This window comes from Bombus pascuorum, chromosome 6 (genome assembly GCF_905332965.1).
Source record: "Bombus pascuorum chromosome 6, iyBomPasc1.1, whole genome shotgun sequence".
Lineage (NCBI taxonomy): Eukaryota > Metazoa > Arthropoda > Insecta > Hymenoptera > Apidae > Bombus > Bombus pascuorum.
The window spans coordinates 86,394-109,740 of record NC_083493.1 but is presented as its reverse complement, the minus strand read 5'-3'; the positions used below and the strand labels follow the sequence as shown (position 1 = coordinate 109,740).

General features: G+C 33.6%; 2 protein-coding genes across 4 annotated transcripts in view; both read left to right on the top strand.

The window, feature by feature from the left end:
- Positions 1 to 23,347, top strand: part of LOC132908334 (inositol-pentakisphosphate 2-kinase) — an 82,103-nt gene that overhangs the window by 27,931 nt on the left and 30,825 nt on the right. The window contains exon 2 of one of the 3 annotated variants that reach the window (XM_060962274.1): positions 7,550 to 7,621. Coding sequence is in view for 1 of the 3 variants with exons in the window: in XM_060962273.1 (XP_060818256.1) it covers positions 7,537 to 7,625 (89 nt within the window). In the remaining 2 variants the exon portion in view is untranslated. Of the gene's footprint in view, positions 1 to 7,536; positions 7,626 to 23,347 lie in introns of all 3 variants that reach the window. The other 2 variants (XM_060962275.1, XM_060962273.1) reach the window with 2 other exon arrangements.
- LOC132908347 (protein BTG2-like) lies at positions 13,061 to 16,192 on the top strand. Its single transcript, XM_060962291.1, has one exon. It carries the CDS (start codon positions 13,819 to 13,821, stop codon positions 14,341 to 14,343), a length of 525 nt encoding a protein of 174 aa, XP_060818274.1. The 5' UTR covers positions 13,061 to 13,818; the 3' UTR covers positions 14,344 to 16,192.

The window sequence follows — 23,347 nt, the reverse complement described above, 5'->3', positions numbered from 1 at the left end:
TATTATACGTAGTTGGGCCACACAACTGACCCGACCGGTTTCACAGATCGACATCCTCGTTTCCTCCGGACTGTCGATCTCTGGTCTCTCGTTTCTACTCCGCATTCGTGCTTCTTAACATGTTTAGATGCACGCTTAGATACGTTGATGGTATACATAAATTACAGACTTTCTAAGATGTAGCGAGAAACTCGTAGGCATAGTCATTGCTTAGATCTAACAATTTCTCACTACTCTGTTTCAAATTTATTTTTTAGTTGGTAATAATGAATCGGAAACTAGCTGCTTCATAGAAGAAAGTTGGAAAATTGACCTCCCTAAACGAATCGATAATCTGTTAGTCACACCGCGAAGTAGTCAAGTGAAATTGGTCCATTGTCGTGTGTCGGTTTACGAGGCTTGCGTCGCATCGTAAAGGTATCCAGAAACTCGAGAAAGGAAGGAAGAGACGATACCAAAGAGGCAAAGCTGGCAGAAGATGAAGAACAAATACGAAGAGAAGAAGAAGAAGAAGAAGAAGAAGAAGAGATACGACTATGGAGTCAGACCAATCGCAAGAAAACTGTCCTTCTTGGCATGATCTTCAGCGCAGCGTGCAGTATATCGTATGCGACGCGTTTGAGTTCTGGCCAGATAAAAAAAGTGCGCGCTTTTATAGGTTTCCATATGCGGATCGTTGCGCGTCTTTTTTTATATTTTTACAATCGTGTAGTCTGCTTTTGTCTATGGAAATCCATTTCTACTCCTATATTCTACAATTCTCATTTTTTGTAAAGCTTGTTTCATTGTATTCAAAGCTACTGTAAAATCCACTTTACCATACGTGGCATGGTAGAAAGTATAAAATATAAAATATAAAATAAATATTTATTTGAAAACTTATCTAAACTCAATCTGTTGACTTATAATTTATAATATAGATAATATCGAGAAAATTCATGGTATGGATTAGAATTTCACCTCGATATAGATACAGATAAACTATATTTGTGAGAAATTTTGTTTAAACACTAATTTGGGCTCGAACTCTCCGAATTGGGCATTATCAAATACAAATTGTGATAATGTTACAATATCTTTTAGCCGATATGGTGTTAAAGCCTGGTCTTACTTCAGTTACTATCAAAGGGATTCGTAAAATAAGGGACTCGATTAATAATTCAATAATAGAGTATCAAACCCATTGTTTTCTCTGGAATAGGTTATACATACATAAGTATTTGAATTTGAAATTTTTATAACAGTATATGAATATCACTAAAATATGTACATATATAAATTAATGGGAAATCAACATTTGTCACCTTTTTATATAGTTACTTGCTGTGTAGTGTACTTATCTGCCTCATAATGTAGAAATTAAGTAACTCGAAGATGAAAAGCTTTTCAAATAACAAAACTGTTCCATAGAGCTTAGCATCTACAAATATCAATTTTGTCGTTTCAAGTTTCTTTTCAGACACTCAAACGTAGTTGTGTCGCATCATTAGAAATAATAGGATACTTTCGGAGCAGTAGCGTTGCGTATTATCCGTATCTTTCGCGTCTTTCGTGATATCTTTTTCTTAAAATTTAAAAGCGATACTTGGAGTAATATTTGTCTAGTAAAAAGTTAATGGGAAATTAATATTTTTGGAACGAATTTTGCTAGCTTTACTAATCAGCATATACCAGGTTGAAGCAGCGCTATTGATTTTTAGAGAAGCAAGCCTGCTGGCTTGTACGTGGTAATTCCTCCTTTCCCCTTCATCAAGTTTTCGAGAAGGGTCACTCCATAATTTGAATATACAGCACCCGTTTATACTCGTGCCGGCGAATTTCGAGTTTGCTATATTTGACCGACCATATGGCTCGTTTTACTAGTCGCCCCTAGCCTTAAGGTTTCAGACATTCCATTCGTTTTCTGTTTTGCAATACTACTTTCATTGAAAATCATTTGACAATTTTTTTGTTTTTCGTATTTAGGTACAAACATATTAGGGATAATACTTTCTTAAGAGCTATTGATATTACATGTGATTGTTTCATATATTCTGATATTTTTTACACGTATATGTACATATTACAAAGAGAACTATATTATTTAAAATTAGTATTTACTAGTAAAATATCGCTTTATTATTAAACAATCGCTCAAAAGTATTTGAACTCTTACTTATCTTCGATAGCGTGTATAATTTAATTAGAAAACTAAACTTTGATTTTATTATCACGATTATAAGCAGGTACATATGAATGCACGATATTAAGATATGATAAAATTAATTTTTAAAAACTAATGTATGGCATTGGTATATAGCATTTGTATACAGGGTGTACTATTATAATTCTGAAACGAAAACCGATATCGATAGGAAAACCGACTCTTCAAAGTTTATTCGTCTTTCAACCTTCAACAAATACGATATGTTATAAAAAGCGTTTTTAATACTGAACATGTTTTTCCCAAAGCGTGATTTCTTGTGCGAAAACCTGTATTTAAGTAACGTGAGCTTTAAGGACGATGCACCATCCTATTTTTAAATCGACCCTATGACTGTTCGTTGATATTCGTTCTGTGGAAGTTTGCCAAGCTACGAAGGTGCTATAGTTGAGATCTTGATGACTGCAAGTTTAGTTGAAACGGTTTGGGGAACAGTTCTTGGTAAACACTTTAACGATAAAGCCGCGAATCCTTCGCTCTCTGCAAGAGGTTCGCAAACGTTAGTAATAGCAATATGTATGCAGTAAAGTAAGCGTTTGGACGAGATCAGTAACGTTCATGAAACTATCGCTTCCTCAGTTTGTATGTATTTGAGCAGCTATGTCTTCAAAAGTTATTACAAGTTATCATATTTAATTAAAAAGTGTGACAATGAAAACAGAAGAAATTTAACAAATTTTAAACCTAGAAAATCTTCATATTAGATTTTGATAAATTTGAATTGTTCAAAAATTATAGTCGAAGGACAGAAAGTAACACTGAACTTTGAACTTTATTTGAACATTTGATCAAAAAATAAATGAAAAAAGATAAGTAAACTATCTATTTTTAGATATAATGGACATTCACTTATAACAATAAATAATAAGATTATAACATTGATTATATGAATAAGATTATAACAATAACATTGTTCAACATGTATCTAATTTCTAATTTTCCAACCTTCGGTAGGTGATTCCTGTAGACTTTTGCGAGCTAAACACGAATCTGCAAACTGGTTTTTCTTAAACCCTACAGTTTTCGAAAAAATTAATTTTAAGAAGAATTGCATATTTTCAACATTGGAGATAACATTATCTTTTTTTACAGTAACATTATCGAGTTGCGATTGAAACGAAAAAATTTTGTGGCCTCTCCTAAATAAAATGATATGTACTGTTATTGCATTATAAACATTTTTAGGTGTTTAAATGCACCGTTTTTTATTTACATTTTCCAATTTATTCTAAAAGCTGAAGGTCTAGAAGAAAATCTAATATTAATACGCGATAGAACTGATTTATGATAAGGAAAGCATTAAGAAAAGCACTGAGAAAAGCTAAAAAATCACCTTTTGATTTAAATGCAAAAGCGAAACGTAATACAATATTTGAGAGAATACAGGGCGGGGGCAGTGGTACTCAATGTTGACGGATGCTTTGCCTACTGTTCGGCATACCGGAACCGTGTGCGGTCGTTAGCCGTCGGCATTGAGTACCATTGCCGCAGCAACGTGTTTTGCCAAACTTTTTCGTTTTTTCATTGGAATCAAAAGATGATTTTCTAGTTTTTCTTTATGCTTTCCTTAGCAAAAATGTCTGCTCTATCGCGTAATATTGTTAGATTTTCTCCTAGTCCTTTAGTTTTTTAAATAAATCGGAAAGTGTAAGCAAAAAGTGATGCGTTTTAGGTGTCCTTTTCGCCTTGATCATCATTTAAACATATTTAAATATTTAGAATGCAGTAACAATACATATCATTTTATTCGGGAGAGTCCACAGGATTTTGTCGTCTCAACCGCAACTCGATATTTGTTACAGTAAAAAACACAAAACATCTTCAAAGTTGAAAATTTGCAATTTTTTTCAAACCTGATTTTTTTCAATAACTGTGACTTCCGGGAAAGAAACAGTTTGCAGATTTGTATTTAGCTCAAAAGTTTACAAGATCCATCTACTGAAGGTTGCATCATCGAAAAGAAGTTAAAATTTGTCAAACAGTGTTATGGAATTAGTACTAATGCTATTAATTAATACCAAATTCTTTTATAATAGCAAAACAGTAAGAAAACACAATAATATAATAAAACACAAATTGGAATTTTATAAATTGCAGATAAGTTAGCTATCTACTGTATTTGATATGTATTTGTAAAATTACAAAAACTGTCAAACAATTTACTAAAACATACACGCAAGTCTGTATATAATTATTTGTCAATTCAATTCACTAATATTCTTTGTTTCCGTATGAATAATCTGATATATTTGTATGGTAGAAATACTAGATTTAGTTGTACCGTAAGATTAGATGTGGAAATTACATCTACTCAGCTATGTATACGATATATACATATGTATGTTTCATAGATATATACTTGTAACCCTTCCTTTTTTAATATAAATTTTAATTTTCATTCTCGTCACGATTTATGGATAGTAACCAGGCGTGTGCCGCCTTTAATCGTTGTATCGTGAAAACGGATTCTAGATACTATATACTATATATTATACGCTATAAAAAGAATATACAATGAAATTTTTTCCTCCGAGACTTAGCTTCCGAGATATTTAAAATTGAAAATTTGTCAACTGCACGTGCTTGAACTTGGTTAATTACCAATTGGGTACGTATAAACGACCAATAGGATGTTATTGTAGATGCAAAAATAAGTAAAAAATTGAGAATAACATTTTTCCGTTTAACGTATCATTTTCATGAAAATAGAGTTTAGTTAAGAATCGGCCTTAATATACCACGTGTATGATACATTTCCAAATTTATTCTTCTCGAAAACAAAGCTTCTTGCGAATAAGTTTTATCGTACATTTTCAACTTACTGTCACACATAGAATGGCCTTCTGTCGATTATTTAGTTCTGTCCAGGCTGGAATTTGTCACGTTCAATTATATCTGATGAATTTTCAAACTTGATTTTTTCGAAAACAAAGCCCCGAACGAACAAATTTTACTTTATACTTCTCTCTTATCTTTTCACGAAGAACCACCTCTCATCCGCTTGACGTGTTTTTGGGTCGCCTGTACATAACCTATACATACATTATTATACGTGCCTACATATGTATTATACATATGTATTGAATAGTGTCGATTATTTTCACCATTTAACTATATAAATTAAATGGTTGTAGGTTCTTTAAACGTACATGCTCTACTATTATTTTATCGACATACAGTATATTTAATTTTTTTTTAAATATTTTTGTAGAAATGATATTTCTATAAATTGTAACATATATTTACTCAATCGTGTTCAATCCTTGTGTCCCTCAATCATTCTGTTTACACACTTAAGTTATTATATTGTCACAAGTGCATCAATACGTCAATTACCATTGTTTCAGTATCTACATATTCACTATCACATCTCTATCAGTAAAGTGTAAACGAAATTCAACTATCTTTAGTAAATAATAATTATGTACACGGATAAATTACAAACTAACAATATCATATGTATATATATGTATGTATATAACAGTCAGTAATAACAATAAGTACTAATTAATATAATTCATACGGTAACCTATTGCATTATTGCTCGGATGCTTAACAACAACAGTCTGCGTATATGTAAATGGTTGTATAATGGTTGTATAATCTCAATGCCGCTGGCGTAAAAGGGTTAATTGCAAAAAGACATTGCAGTTGTATCCAACTTTTAATTCTGCGATCTTGTTTTAGCCTTAAACTTGACGAATTGAAAAGTATATAGATTTCCTTGAGTAGGTAACGTAACTGTTTGCTTTAGTATCAGTATCTATCACAGATGCATCAATGGTGCATATACCGTAGGATGCGTCAACGTTCGCAAACATTTGCGAGCGTAGCGTTCAGTGATCGTGGTCATGCGCGTCACGTTAATCTACCGGTATTCGCCGGTATTCTTCCACGGCGCGTCGTGTCGCGTTGCGTCAGAAAGAGACGCGGTTTTGTAGTAGCAATAATAGCGGTACTTACCACATGCTTCTATTCGACCGTGTAATCACCCTCAGATAAAAGCATATTATTTCCTATTTTCGATTTATTTTTGCATAAGATACTACCACTGCTTATATGCATACATATATACATATATTTGTGTATGTATGTATGTATGTACGTATGTATGTATGTATGTACGTACGTATGTATGTATGTACGTATGTACGTACGTATGTATGTATGTACGTACGTACGTACGTATGTATGTATGTACGTACGTATGTATGTATGTACGTACGTATGTATGTATGTACGTACGTATGTATGTATGTACGTATGTATGTATGTATGCACGTATGTATGTATGTATGCACGTATGTATGTATGTATGCACGTATGTATGTATGTATGTACGTATGTATGTATGTGCGTACGTATGTATGTATACGACATATGTATACGATACCTACACTCTGCAGATTGTAAACATGATATTTGTATTTACGTGTTAAAATCTATTAGTTCTAAAAATATATTCGTAACATTTCGTTTTCGACTTCTAATCGATAGTTAATAGTGATGTTTCTTATTTATCAAAAAGAATATAAAATATTTACATAAAGAAATTAATTATCTGCAATTGTTTCTTTTAGAAGTAGACATTTAGATTGAAAAATATTTCACGTAGATTGATCGGCTCGCATATTCACGATAGTAGTGCATACGGATGAGTTTCGTAGTTATCGTAGTTTGCTTGCTGCGATCGTTCATGACATAACATAAGTAAAATACGAAGCAACGGAAGTAGTCATTCGTTAAAATATTAAATCTATTCGTGTATCCTGCGCTAAGATGATTTACTGTTAGCTGATTACAAACGGCGACTACAAAGTGCGCCAACTATCTAAAAGGAGTATTTAGGCATTTAACGTTTAACACAATGTGTAGATGTGTTTGAAACTTTGATGGCGACCTTGGAAGCTACAAGAAAATTTGTTCGCGTTGAAATGCTTGAATATCTTTTGTATAATAATCATCTGTTAAAAAGCTAACATAACGAAATGTTATAATATGACATATATGGTTATATGTATAACGGATAACATTATTGCTTAGTACCTATTATATATGTGTATAATGAAGTAAGTACTCAGATTTGGAGTATTCGGGTGAAGAAGTAATGAAGTTTTAAAATTTCGAATTATTCTCATATGTGTTATGAGTTATTACAATTTATAAAGATGCACAAAAACATATGATCGCAATGAACAATAATTACACAAAAACATGGCTATAGGTGACTGTAGATGACTATAAATGACTGTAAATAAATGACAAAATAATGAATTGTAGTACATATGTAATCAGCTGAAAAATGAAAGTAATATCCATGCACTCATGTTTAGCTTTCTGTTGCAGGTGATATTAAAGAACATGCGTCACTTTCGCCGAGTCGTGGTTGGCGAAAAAAGGGGCAACTTGTAAAAACAGGTAAGTAAGTATGTTAGCTAAATTAATACAGAATACAGAACCGGTGGCAATACACGATTTCTCAATATATATGGAAACTTTACTCGAAACCTGTCCATATACGCAGAGAACGAAGCCAGCCAGAATAATCTGAGTTTATCGATCGACTCTTAGTTGCCAACTTGGCAACGGCAAACTCCTGGAATTACGAATGAAATGTTCTACATAGTGAAACAGTTGGCAAATCAGGCCTGCTTTTCATACCTTTGCAAGGCCCTTGCCATATACCTTTTATATGGTATACGGAATTCCGTCTTCCTTCCCGGATATTTTATATTTAGTATTTAATTTTCCCTGGAAACGATTAATTACGATCAACATTATATTATAGTATATTATTACTATGCGAATAATATGAATTATTTGTTTTTAATTATTATGTTATTTAATTAAGAACGCGTACTGGCTGAAAGTGTTACTTATACAAATGAAGGAATATGTATATATATTATACTATGGCATTATAGAAACGCGTGAGGGCGAGCGATAGAGAATAGAGAAAAGTATCTCCATTTCCCTTGTGTCGCTCTGCGGGACTTTCCAACGCACTATACATAATATGCATGAGGTTTGCACTAGTATAGCGGTCCAAACACGTTTCTGAATATCATATACAATATTGAAAATATACATACATACATACATACATACATACATACATATATATATATATATATATATATATATATATATATTGCACAGTACATACAGAAACCACAATCGAATCGTCTCGTTTGTGCAGGCAGTTCTTCATTGTTTAGCGTTAGGTCGCACAGGCGAGCGTTAATTGCACTTAAGACTATACGATAAAGCTGGACGGAAATGCTCGATACCTTTTACCACGAATCCCGAGTCAAGCTTAATACCAATACCATTGCCATTATATCGTTGTACAATATCGGTAATTTGTTTGCGCGCTCTCTCGTAATCCGTGCAACGGAAATGTAAGTCTGTTAAATTTACGCGAAGCTCGTATATAGTTCCATGCAAACAAACAATGCTTTGAAATCCTTCTACTTGTAATTGTGACGAGACTGTGACAATTAGTTGTAAGCTTTGAAAATTCTTAAATTACATAATTTCATTCGACTAATTCGTAAATTAATTTACAAATATTTATGTCAATTAATTAAATTAGTACATGCTATTATTCTAAGATTTTTAGTTTCTCACTTTTTGTCTTTTATATTGAAATTATGAAATCAAATGTTTCCCGCATAAATTGCTTTCATACATACACTTCTTTTCATAAGTTTGAAATTGATCTTTTTAGAATCTTCAATGTACATTTTAAATCATTTCAATTGTAATCGCGGTTATTCAAAAACAAATGAGGAATAATGAGTAGAGTGCAGGAAACAACGTCCATTGCGTTCGAAGCTGCACGATTTATGTATGTATGCGTATGTAATTCTGGCTTCCAGAACACCCTTCCATCAGTGGTTCCCAGTCAGTTATTGGACATTTGCATAATATTTGGAATGAGCATTTCATAATTTTCAAATTTTATTCCATATATTTTGTTCTTTTTCAAAATAATAAGTGGTAGAAATTACGCGATTCTAAATGGTATTTGTAAATTTCGATACTTATAAAAAAAAATTTCGTTACGTTATGTTAATATTTTGATATGTTGTAAACGCGAAAGACTGTGAGTTACTCATACGATCCAAGTCGTAGAAACGCTATTGATAAACTCTGTAGAAACAGAGCGCAGTTGAGAAGAATCGAAAACGTTATAAGAGTAGGCATTTTTGGTATAAAGGTTGCGTGCGGTTTTCGACATTGGTCTTGTAGTCGCTGTTATTAAATGAAGAACAGGCAGACTCGTTACAGGGCTGTAACTGTATAATGTGTGACATGCATTTCTAGACTGATGCGACGGGCCTGGTTTAATGTTCGATCGATCAGCTCGATTTAAGTAGCTAAACAGTACGGGGTCGGTAATGCTTATTGTAAGATCATGGGTAGTGAATCACCCTCGACCATCAGGTATATACCTACGTACGTTTTCTAGGTATGCTTTTATCAAGCTTGGTCAGGGAGGGGACTAATCTAGCGATGCCGACGGTAGAATGAAATGGACAGGGGAAATTGTGAAAAAATCGATAGAGTAAACTGCGTTTTTTGATTCAATGAAATACGATATACATACATAAATGAATTTTTTGAATTTCGACTAAAAAAAGAAATATAATATTATATATATGTATGTAAATGTGACTATATATATTTTTATAATTCTAGCTAGTAATCGTAGCTTTTTTTGTGCCACTGTATAGAAACAGGAAAATGTCACTTTTTTCTGCTATTATCCAATATTCACTCTTTACTTTCAACCTTGTCATATTCTCTCTTCTTTCCTTTTTCAAATGTTTTAATCTTTATTCCGAAAGTCGTAAAACTCGATCAACACCTCAAATACCTCGATAAACACCACCTCAAAATGTTTTAAACTAGAAATGACTAGCTAACTTTTTCCTTAGGTCAAAAATATAAATTTTTGCTTTCAAAAATTGAAATAATATATGTATTGACTGATATCTGACTGATATAAAATATATATCTTGCATCGAGTACATATTTCGAACAGAAAATAATGCTATATTTGTCATCTTTCGTAATTCTTCGTTCACTTTTGTAAATTGTTGTTTTTATTGATCCTATGAAATGTATTATTCAATTTTTAAAAAGCGGAAAAAAAGAAAACAGAAATATAGAATTAAGTAAAAATGAAAAAGAAAAACAGAAACAAAATATTTATCGTCTTTTGATTTAAATATAATTAGCTTCACATTGATATTGATAAAGGAGGAAAAGAAAGATAACCTAACCCTAACCATTGAAGTAAAATGAAAGAAGAACAGAAATGTAAGATTATGTAATATAATGTAATATTAGTTAACGAATGCCTGTACATATGTATTTGATATCCATTTACCTAACTTAACAGTGGACGAATAATAAGTATAATAAGGCTCACCCTTTTTTCCTGATAGTCTCCATTAGTAATACAGTTTATAAATATGTAGTAACTATCAAATAGCTTTAGAGTAGTCTATATATATTTTATAGTTAGGTACAAGTATCTTATCGAATCGGTTTTCTTTTTGACATATTTTGATACAATAAGGATTTCAGACCCAAAACGTGCTTGAATAATTGTGCAAGAATTTATTATTAACGTGGTACGTGATATATCTTGCAGTTTTATATATATAATGAAAAATTCATACTCGACACATATTCGTGCTTCTTGAAAGGCATAGTTATCAGCGCAAATCCAATATACGTATAATATATATATTTTTACATTATATCATCAAATGTAAAACTGAATGTATTCAAGGATTTTGGAGCAATGAAAACATTATTAACATGTACTATCGTAATATTCATTACGTGTTACATGTTACAATATATTAGGCTACTACAAAAATCAATGCCTTGTTTCGAAATCTCCAATAAAGGTAAAGATACCTTATAAGTATAACGATATTTTATCGAGAATTAAAAGTATAATAAATACGTATAAAAATATAATATTATTTTAGAAATCTGCTACAATTTTACTTTAACCTTTATAAGGGTATATATATATATATATATATATATATATATATATATATATATATATATATATATATATATATATATATGTAATTGCATGTTATTTTACAATATATACCTACATAATACATTTTTTCAAACCACATTTTAAATGATCTAACTCATATTTACATATTATATTATAAATCAAGCCGGTTTCAAGTAGGTGACAAATATTTGAAACATTTTACAATATCTTATAATATGTAATTTGTATCATGTAATATGTAATATGTAGGTTAGATTTATTAAATATTATATTATAATGTATACTATTAATATATAATATTATATAACATATAATATAATATGTAATGTTATGTTATGTCTAGACATATAAAAATTATGTATATTATTTAACCCCTTTAGTGCCAATGACGATATATCGTTGCGTATGCGATGGGCGCCTTACTACTCGCATCGTCAGAGCATTTTATCTCAAAATAAATTTGTAAAACATTGTAATTCTTTGAATTTTTCTGCAGAAGCCCTGTGTGAGATGTTCCACAAATTGAAAAAATTTTTTATGGCTTTAACTTTTTGTTACATTTCGCGATAGTTGATGTCGACACTGCGTATACGCTAATGCCATAAGATAAAAGTTCGACACGGTAGATTTGCTTGAGATCGTAATCACAGGTTTTAGATAACACTGTTTGTAACGGAATATATGTCTTTATGTTTCACAAAATAATCTTGCATCAACAGAGCGATAATAAAATTTTTGATGGGCCTGTGCGAAGATCGCGCACAATTTGTAATCTGTGTAATAAAGGATTACAGGAAGGATGTATATATTAGTAACCATCAAGTAAATTATTTGTGTGAGTAATAATAAGTAAATATTACATATATTCACTATAATTCACTATAATATTAACTATAAATATTTATAATAATATTAGAATGTTATTTCAGTGATGTCATACTAGCTACACTAATCACTTGTTTTGGAGCAAGTAATCCTCTTGACGCTCGTTGCGCATCATGGGATTATCATTTAGTTTTCTGTTTTGATATTAGAAATTTTGTTACAAATAATTTAGAATGCAGTATTTATGCTTTATACTACGTGTTCTACATAAGACTATGACTGAGCGATGGTTTTTCTTAATTGCAAATATTGTTTATAAAAGAAAATTGATATTTCCATTTTATTTAATGATTTTGAATAAGTATTACTAGTATGATTTTCAACACATTTTGACCAACCAATTGAAATACAATTAGCATTAACTTATTTTCCTTTATTTCGTAATATGTTCCTTTTTTAATTTTGAAAATATTCTTACTTTTTTTAATGATTTTTCCTCAAACCTTATCAAATCACACCAATTGATTCGGTATTTTTCGCTTAGATAAAATTCTTTTAGTCGCCACTAAAAAGGTTAACATAACGTTTAAACAATTTGTTAAATCGTTTATTTTTCAGTAATAATGTATAATTAATCTATACTAGAAAATACTAATATTTCTTTAATATTCTTATTTCTTAGATCGTATATTAGTATATTTATATGCGTATCCGTAACTGAAATTTCAGAAAAATGTTATGAGGACAGAAAATTATCAATTGCAAGCTTGATGTGGGTAGTGGATATAGTATACAGTATACATAAACCAATTGAGAACCTTTATTCGCGCAGACGATCCGTATTCGGGACGCAGCTGCAAACATTTGCGCAGCCAAAACCGCGCAGATTGCGGTCACGTGACCGACAGTTATGGTGGGAATCGGAACGACCCAATTAGAGTGCGGCTACCATCCCCACTCTAGATTGCGTGAACAAAGAGACAAAGCTACTTCGTTCGCGTCGACGGTCGCTGCCACTAGAAAGTCGTTGGCAGTTGGTGGGTGCGGTTGTTATGTGAGTCGGAAAAAAAGTGTGTCGATTGAGTTTCGTGAGAAAGTTTTGCCCGGTTACAAGGTGCACTAAGTGAAGCGTAGAAGAAAAGAAGGTTATTGTTGCTGCGTTCTTTGTATTTTACGTTTCATCGTTTTAACGAATCTCTGTGGTATCTCAGAGATCGATTGGGAGAAACGAGTTGGAACGCGTTTACGATCGAAAAAGTTACGATCGTCACGACATCTCTGACTTCCGACAGATTAATTTCGTCGCTTTTGGGAGACGATCCCAACGAAATTTGAAAATTCTAAAACAGAAGATACGCGCTACTATCACAGAGACTTAAGATTGAAACAAATTGTGTCATATCTTAGTCGATATTTGCGAAAGAACAATCGAAAAGCGCTCAGTTTCTTTTCGCGCTGGAGCGTCAGCGAACGAATACTAAACGCGATCGTGCGACGTGGCGACGACGCCATTTTGTGAAGACTCCTGTGTGCGAACTGCGAGCAACAACGGTCTCTCTCGAGCCGTGATCTCTCGAATCACGGAAGGAATAGTGCTTTCTTTTGATCGCGTCGTCTCTCGTCTCTATCGGGGGAAAAAACAACGGAAGAAGTGGAAGAAGAAGAAGAGTGGTACTGTACTATCAGCAAAATTTTATCATAGACCGTTCGTCCTGGGTCGTATTGCATACCAACCATGAGACTGGAAATTGTGTCAGCGGCGGATTTTTTGGTGCATCTACTGCGTCTTCAGACAGGTCAACTGTCTGAACGTCAGCTGGAGATGTTCAAGTCCTCTTTGACGGAGGTTTTGCGTCATCGTTACAGGGATCACTGGTTCCCAGATCGACCAAATCGTGGTTCCGGTTACCGTTGCATACGTATCAACGGTAAAATGGATCCAGTAATAGCACAGGCAGGTGCTAACGTCGGTTTACTGCCAACGGTATTGCATAGCTTGTTTCCAAGCGAGCTCACCATGTGGATCGATCCATCGGAAGTATCCTACAGAATCGGTGAAAACGGATCTATTTGTGTTTTATACGAACGTACAGAACCTGAACCGGAAGAATCTCAACATCAGCATCAACACCAACACCAGCATCAACACCATCAGCAGCAACAGCAACAACAGCAGCAGCAATTTGAAAGTTGCAAGGATTCGTTGTTATTGGAGCATTCACAATTTAGCGAGCAGATCGCCGCGTTCGTTTCCAGTTGAAGCGTTTTTCCACGTAAATTCATCGATGCGACAACACTAGCATCTTGTTTCGTTTTCACTGGACGTGCATCACGCTCTCGGATTGATCAAAGCACATGGGTTTCATGATATGTGGATGGCGTTCCTCTGGTCGGGTGAATGTTTAACTCGTGCACACGAACGCGCAATTTTACTCTGTATAAGTCGAGTTTCAAAGGAAATGAAGTGTGCACTGTTCTATCTAAATAAGGACAACAAACGTGTAAAAAAAGTGTATAACCGTTTTTTTTTTTTTTTTTTTTTTTTTTTTTTTTTATTTTATTTTATTTTGCTAAAGCTGATTTAACCGAAAAAATTCGTCCAATACGTATCGTTCGACGAGCTTTTGTCGGAGTCCCAACGATCGTTATCACGACCGACTCTAGTCCAACCGTACACATACATATGTATCATCCTGAATTTTTGTCAACCATACGAAAGAGGAAGAGAATTCATGGAATTCATGGCAAGAAGAGCACCATCATCGTTTGAATATTCGAGGAGAATATTGCGCGTTCGCGTAACGACGATGTCTAACTAGACCAGCGGTCCTCTTACGTTTTGGCGTATTTCACGAGAAGATCCAGTTTTTCCAACTCTTTCTGTTGAAAATACCGACTGCTAGCGAGATCGCGCCCGCAAATGTGAGAAAATAATATATGGGCGAGCTCCGCTCCGAGGGTCTCTCTCAGACCGACAAATTGATCTCAGCTCACCTCCCGCGTACTTCCGTTTATCTCGAAAAGAAGTTACGTCTGGAGTGGGGGAACAACGAACCAGTCTGTGGCCCTCTCTCTGTTCTCGTGAGAGGAAAAGCGAAACAAGCTTCTCTCCCCTCTCCCCCTCTCTTGGAAAGGATTCAACAATGTGTTTTTATTGTCGCAAATCTCTTTTCTTCCACGAACGTTTTTTATCTATCAATCTAATTGATTATTCTGAACCCTCTCGTGTTCCGATGTTCTTGATATGCTTTCCCTCCGCTGATGAAGGCCGAAGGACGAACATCGAGGACGAAGATGAAAAAAGAAGCAATTGGTTTTCCAGTGAAAAATTGACGAATAACATATATACTGCATTCTCTCTTCTATCCGCATGGTCAACACGCTGGTTGAGCTTCAAGAATTTTTTTTTCTCTCTAACCTCGCACGGTCAATGCAAATCACCACCGAGTCACACATATACGAGTATACCAAACACATACCAAGAAAAACCAACATATATATGTTTCCGTCACCACTTTGTCCAACATACAGAAGAGACCTGTTACTATAAACGATTATCGATCTGTGTCGACCTTTCCATTTTCTTCTTTGATCCGGAGCTCCTCTTACAGCACGCATTAACAAGCATGCTAATGGCAATCATATTTATCAACTATTCTCGATGTCACTGGTATCGTAGCAGTGGCCCATTATCGTTCTTGGATCGTCCATAGCCATTGTTTCATTGATCATCAGTAGTCGAGCAGTCTCGAACTCGATCCACGCGTCGGCATCGTTGACACAATAAGAATACACGTTACACTTCATACGTACAAACCTTTAACAAAATGCGTGAGTTTTATATGTACATATATATAGGTATTATGTATGTAGAGAGCACGTATTGCGCAAGTCGATGGAAACCATATTTGCGCGAATACGTTGCGCCAAATTGTATATTATGTATCTGTTTTGCGAGTATAGAGCGAGGGGAAACGAATGTATAAAAGAGAGCACAAGAAACTGAGTGCGTGATTGAAAGTGAGAATGTGTGCCGTGTGCGTTGCGTGCATATTATGTTACGTATGTGTGTTGCCATATAGGATGAATGAGAGTAAGAAAGAAAGAAAGAAAGGAAGGAATAGTGTCGTGTACAATGTACGTGAAAACAAGCAACAAACATGAGGCAAACATCTGTGATTTTCTTCGAACGAAGAGAGGGCATGTTTCGTGCATATATCGAATAATTATCTTTTCTGGTGTTTCGAACGTGACAGAGGAATCGAGTCAAATGAAGGATACATGTATGCATGTTGATATGAATAAGGAGTGAGCAAAAGTGTATCCTTTTTATCGCAACCTCGGTTTTTTTTTATTGCTCGATCTCTTTTTCTTATCGCGTTAGTTTTCTACTTTGCAAAATTGGTACAATCGAACAACCTTGTTTCATTCATATATTGACAAGTTTTTATTTAGTAGTTATTAAATAGTACGCGTTTGTTGCAATAATTGAATGCAATTAATCAAATGTATATGCAATAGAAATCGTAATGGGTATTTTACGTGTTACACACGCAAGTGTATGTGGTATGTGTTTCAATTTCACTTACAAGAAAATTTTGCTAACTTAAAACATGAAATTTTTCTTAAACTTTCGTAACTTTGTAGGAGACTTCAATATAAATATCGGGCAATTTTCTTCCTCTTCTTTTCACTTCTACTATTAGAGCTAATGTATATTTTTTTATTTCCCTCTCATACACACTGTATTACTCTTATTCTAGGAATTGTCAATCTTCTCAAGTCCAAAAATATTACACAAAAATGTTCATTTTAACAATTTCTTTATACTCATTACAGCTTTCAAAATATGTATACAGGGAAATGGGGAAACATGCCGACTTGCAAAGATTATTTTCTTACAGAAGAAGTAGAAAGTAACAAGAAAAAATTGCCTGACACTTACATTGTTCAAAGCTAGAAAATTTAAAGAAAACGTACGAAATTGCGAGGTTCTCGAAGCTTTCTTGATAACAATTCTATTGTTTCGAGATAAAATCCTTCAATTATACATATATGTACATACTCTCGTATATGTATATGCATATGCATATGTAGATACACAGCTGTTTCATCATGGGTTCATCGATGGCGTATCTAGTTTAGTAGGATTTCGATAACAACTATCAAGTAGAATATGGAAACGACTATTGTCTGATAATATGATCGGATGATATATCGTTTCTTCGTTCTTTTCTTCTGTGACGGAAATACTTGCTCGGAATATTCGCGTAATAACTCGCGCTAAAAATTGAAACGTGGTATGCAAGTATTTGAGAGAATGCCGTTCATTTGTAACAATCATAGCATGAAATTGTGAGCACGTGTAAGTGTGATAGAGGACAAAAAACGAAGAGAGAAATGTAAAGTATGTTTGTGAAGAATAGAGCGAAATGGAAAGGGTAGCCTTGTCGCGTTCGGTGTCGAATCAGAAGTGTTTGTATGTAGCAATTATATAGAAACCATGTCTGTGATTATATTAAAAATAGAGAGACAATATGAGCAATCTCTGTGTGCGAGAGCGACCTAATTAGAGGTGCGTGTATGCGTGTCTGAATAAGATCACGAGTACACGTGCCTGTATTGTACTAATATCTAAAAGTATATAATATATAAATATGTTTATATTGAAAAGTATGCGTGGCAATTTTAAACGGATTTAATTTATAGATTAATTATATTTCACGATCAACCTCTGAGGATTGTGCATTACATATATGTATATGAACGTTGTCTATACGCATTAATTTCACTTTTTTTTGTTTGCATGTTCTTCCATCCACGTAAACGAGCTGCACTTTATGTTGGAAAAGGTTCGATCGTTCCTATTGGTTAGTTTGGTTTTTCTCCTTTAATTGATCCTATACGTTTACATATTTTTTTAATTCGCAGTCGATGAACACATTAATACGAATTTATGAATGTTCGATTAAAATTGCTAAGCATGCTCAAATTGTGACCGAGCGCGTAAAACTACAAGAATAGAAAAAAAAGAGATTCGAATTCGCTCTTCCATTTCGAAGATCAGAAATGCAAACCGATTCTCTCTAAACGACCTATTGGGAAATCTGTCGAAAGTAATGTTGGACGAAACAGGTGAAAGTGTGAGTCGAACGGCGACGTAGAAAATCTCGCACACCGTCTAGTACTTACCATAGAATCACATAGCGCAGTTTCAGACAACAGCTAGAAAAAGACATTCCCTTTCCGTTTTATTTGCCCTTCGCTTGGAGCCAGGAAAAAACAAAATTTTCACAATATCGTATAGGGAGTACTCGTTTAATGTATGCCGTTGGATTCGCCTATGTGGATTATACACGTTGTAGATTATATCACACGTAACAGATGAACACATACACGAAATGAATGACATGACACGCGTAGCGAGAGAACAAGCGGAAACTCAGCGAAACAAATTGCAAGAATGAGAGTGAGAGAAAAGCAGAACACCGTTTCATGAGTGAATTGTATTTACTATATATCCATATACATATATATACGAATATATTATATATACATATTTATATGTATATATATGTGTATATACATATATGTATATATATGTGTATATACATACATGTATATATATGTATATATACACACATACACAAACATCTTGTAACTATACATAGAGTCCTTCAGGAAGAATTTGTACAAATCCGCTGGGATATGGCACCAGCAGTCTGTGATTTTAGCTTGGTTAATTCAGTATTTTTTTAAATAAAGTGAGACAAAATCAAGATAAATGATAAAAAAAAAAAAACAAGATTCGAATTGCGAGGAAGCTCGTGCATGAGATACGAGCAAGAGAAAGTTCTGCATGAGAAAACATTGTCGTTCACTGTGTACGTATGCTAGGGCCAGGGGTGGGGATGATGACGACGATGATGGTGGGGTTGGGGCGAATGTAAAGAACGCTTGCGGGAGGAAGGAGAGGGAAATGCAGGGAAGAGAACATATTGCAAAGTGCAAATGGAAAAATATTTATTGCGTGTATATTTAATGCGACACTTGTACAAAAAATCCTAATAATTTAACATTTCAATTTTTTCTATGCAAATACGCGCGATTGTTGCGAACAATTGCCGTTTGAAATTCGCGAAAATTGTAAATACGATATTAATGTATATGCGATGTATTTCAATCGTGAGTTCACAAAAGTGACGCGTGAGACGGAAAGCGAGAATTTATTTTCTTTATTTTTCAAAATGGAATTCAAACACTGTGTATGTATATATTTTAATATTAAGTTTATAGATTTTAATTTTCTATAGCCGGAAATTTTAGAGCTAGTTTAATCATAAGTTGTACGATTGTGGTTTCAAAATTATAATATATATTGATTATATTGATTGATTACAGTCTCGCTTCGCGTAAACACGTGCAATTTTGCGATTGTTTCGAGATAGATTTCTATACACAAATGCGAATACATGCGTCTTCCGTTCGTATTTTTCATTGTGTTCCCTCCGCTTTCTCTGTTGACATAAAATGACGAATAACTGAGATTGTGTGAGAGAGAAAGGCAATAGTCGAAATCATAAATCTGACATGTATATGAAGCGCGAAATTAGACTACATATATGCCGCGTGTCTTTCTTTTCTGTCAAATAAACTGTTTTGTTGGGACACCAGGAAGGAGAATGCACGAGATATAGTATAGAGAGAGGGTATAGTTTAAAAAGGAACAAGGAAAATCAAGCGATTAGTCCGAGTCGAAGCATTTTTTTTCGAACGTGAGAACGAGAGAAAGCGTGGAAGGAAGAGAGTGAGAGAGGGAGAGGGTGAGGTTTGAGAGTATAATGAGGAATAAAAAAGAGAATGGATATTGGACATTAGGAGAGCGTATAGCCTGGCAGGGGTGCTCAACTCGGATAAAGTGGGCCGTGGGTCTCATCGTGGTAACATAATTGTGATACCGGATTTACTGTACTGATTAGGGAAAATTCATACTGATTTTAATACGCATTCTCGTTTGAGACTAAAACCAAAAGAGAAGAACACTGACCCAAGGTTATTGAGATCCGAATTCGGCGACCCTGTTGGCCAGTGCACAAGTAAAAAAGAAACATTCGTTCACATATACACAAACGTACAGAACAGGCAGGACAGCTAATTGTAAGACACATGAGACATACATAGACAAACTTATACATATACATTGGAAACGTACGATACGATATAATACAACATACTATGATTTCGAAATAATTGCAGGCGAAATAATTTGTTCGAAGAACTCTGCATAAAAGAAATTCACTTTACCAATGTATGTATACCACACCGTCATTAACAAACACATGTAAAACATATGTGGCAGACATGAATACACACACACACACGTAGACGAATACACTTTGACGAGATACATGGAACAGACACGAGGAACACGTTACGTACACTCTCGAATCTGTAGACTGTAGGTTTAATATTAATTATTATGAATTATAATTATTATATATCTATTATTATATCAATGTATAATTATATTTAGTTTTTAGGTTACTATGTCTATCATTTCCCGCTTGTACATATGCCGTGAGCTCGAAAAAATTAAATCTTTATCAAAAGAAATCTATAATTTTTTCGACTGTTTTTGTACAGAGATAATAAAAACAAAGGCCTCGTGCTTATGAAATTTCATGAATATAAAATACTGCTGTCTAGTGTTTTGATTGTTGTCCCAAATCCCAGATACCAATTTCCTCTGTATTAGTTCGCAGGTCGATAAATTTACATATTTGAACATCGAGTTTTTCGTAATGTCATTATTTCAATATAATCGATATTCAATATGAAGCAGTTCACAAACTATACAATAATATATACTAGGAAGAATCTTGCCACATTATATAACGAAATCATAAATTATTGTCAAGTACAATACGATACTTGATGAAATATTCATATTTTCTTTTATCTCTTCTCTTGATTTTTGGTAATTTGTACATATAATAAGAATCAAATCGAAATATATGTCATACACATGTATGTACTTGAAAATCTCATTTATTGCTTTGATTATCGTTTCGTTTCAAAAGTATATGAATATATTTGTTAATAGAGTAAGATAGATTCTTTCGCTATTTTAAAACGATTTGCGCGTCACGATAAAACAGGTTATTTTAAATATAATTGCTTGTTTTATTATATTTTTTCAATGTACATACTGTGATAGTAGAACTAAGTTTAAAAGTGAAGTGATTCTATTACTTACATACGATACAACTACATATATCCGAAATTTTTAATGAAAATTTAAAAAGCGTTAACAATTCCAAGTACAATTTCCAATTTAGGAAGACTACTGCAAATTACGCAATTGCCATGCATTGTAGATGAGGTAAAAATGATTGTATTGTGTGTGTGTGTACTTTGATTCGCATTCATTCAGAATTAAAAACTTTATTCCACGCATATTATAGTCATATTATCTTAATTCTTAATTTCATAATTTTGATAGTCAAATACAGATATACGTATACAATTACATCGTTCACTTGATTGCCCCTCTGTACGCAATAATAAAAATTTCTCCCACATATGCAATGTATACGAAATCATGATCTGTTTACAAGTTATTCTATGTCTTTGATAGAAATTGGATTAATCATTAACGTAAGCGTAGACATCGACAAATTTTGTTTCTTGAATTAAAATTTCTTGTGACACTGAACTGGTATTATTGGTAAAATAAAAAGTAGTTGAACAAAAATGATTTCCTTTGTTGTCATAAAAGTGTTTCCTATAATATTTATTCTTAAATGCATTAACAACTTGTAAATTGTTTCTCTTCTACTTGTCCGATAAAAAGATATGTAGCATACATATATTCTCCTTTACTTTTTAACTGTCTGTATATTGTATGTTCATAATTTCCTAAATTCAACAAATATTATATAAATATTACAGCCTAACATAATAGTATAATATCTAGTCACAAATTAATTTCTATAATTGCAGTTTATCGAAATAATTCGGAAAACGAAGATGTTTAAATGATAGCACATATATGTACAAAATTGAAATGTCTATTTCGAAAAATGAATAAAAATTTCCCAAAAGTTTCACATAGCGAATTTGTCGTGTTACAGAAAAGCGCACTTTCCACAAAATGATAGTCAGGAATAATTAATGAATCCGAGCGCGTCTTTCTTGTTACTTTCTAACGATACAAATCGGCTCCATATCGCGTGAGCTATCAGTATCGATATCGATGACGAGTTTTTACTCAACGTTTTAGTGTTAAAACGAGAGCATGTCTGTATGGAAGTCGTGGTTGTGGAGCGACAGTGATGGATAAACGATGAATCAAACACCAGGTAATCGTCGATGTTCAATGATCGAGTGACTGAACTCATTTCGCAAGAACGATGAGTTTATCGTCATAAGCGATGTCAATTGAAGTTAGAAGAAAGTGTGTTACCGTGGGAATACGATACGTAACTCTATCTAAAAGTCGAACTTTCAAGTTGAAAATCAGCCGTGATTTACCTCGAAAAGAGAGTGCGTCAATCGCACGCTGAATGTGTGTGTACGTGCGTGCGTGCGTGTGTGTATATATACACACGTCACATATCTGGGCGAAGAAATACATTCATGTTAAGGAGATTAATCAGAGTAAGTTTACAGAAAAATACATGATATTATAATAGTATCTTCCTGTTCGGAATTCGTTAAATTTACATGGATCTGTCAGCTTGATAAATATAAATTCTTCTGAAATTCTAAAAGTTAGAAATAATTGTAAAGATCGTAGAAGTGAAGAGTAATGCGAATTTTATGCTATAATCATTGGGTAGGATAAAATGTTTTTTTGAGGGAACTTCTCAATCATGTACGTGGATTAAAATTATTTAAGCATTTTATACAAATGTATGCATGTACGGAATAAAGCAAGTCACAAATATTCGGCAGAGAGATGTACGTGCAGGAACTGATTAAATAGCGTTTGATTGGAAACTGTGAGTCCATACGAAGGAGACAAAAGTTGTACCCTGTTCAGGCGCGGTGTAAACTCAACAGAAAAGTTGTACAAGATCGATTTGATAGAAATGGCGAAAACATTCCATCGGAACCGGGTGAGACGATTCTTTTTTGCTTCTTCGAGCTGAAACTATTTCATAACGAAAGAGGTTAAATCCTATCTGCAAGGAACAGAGACGCAGTTCAAAAACCCGTTCCCGAGCGTTGTTAAGGTTTCTCGTCATTGAGGTTCACAGGCC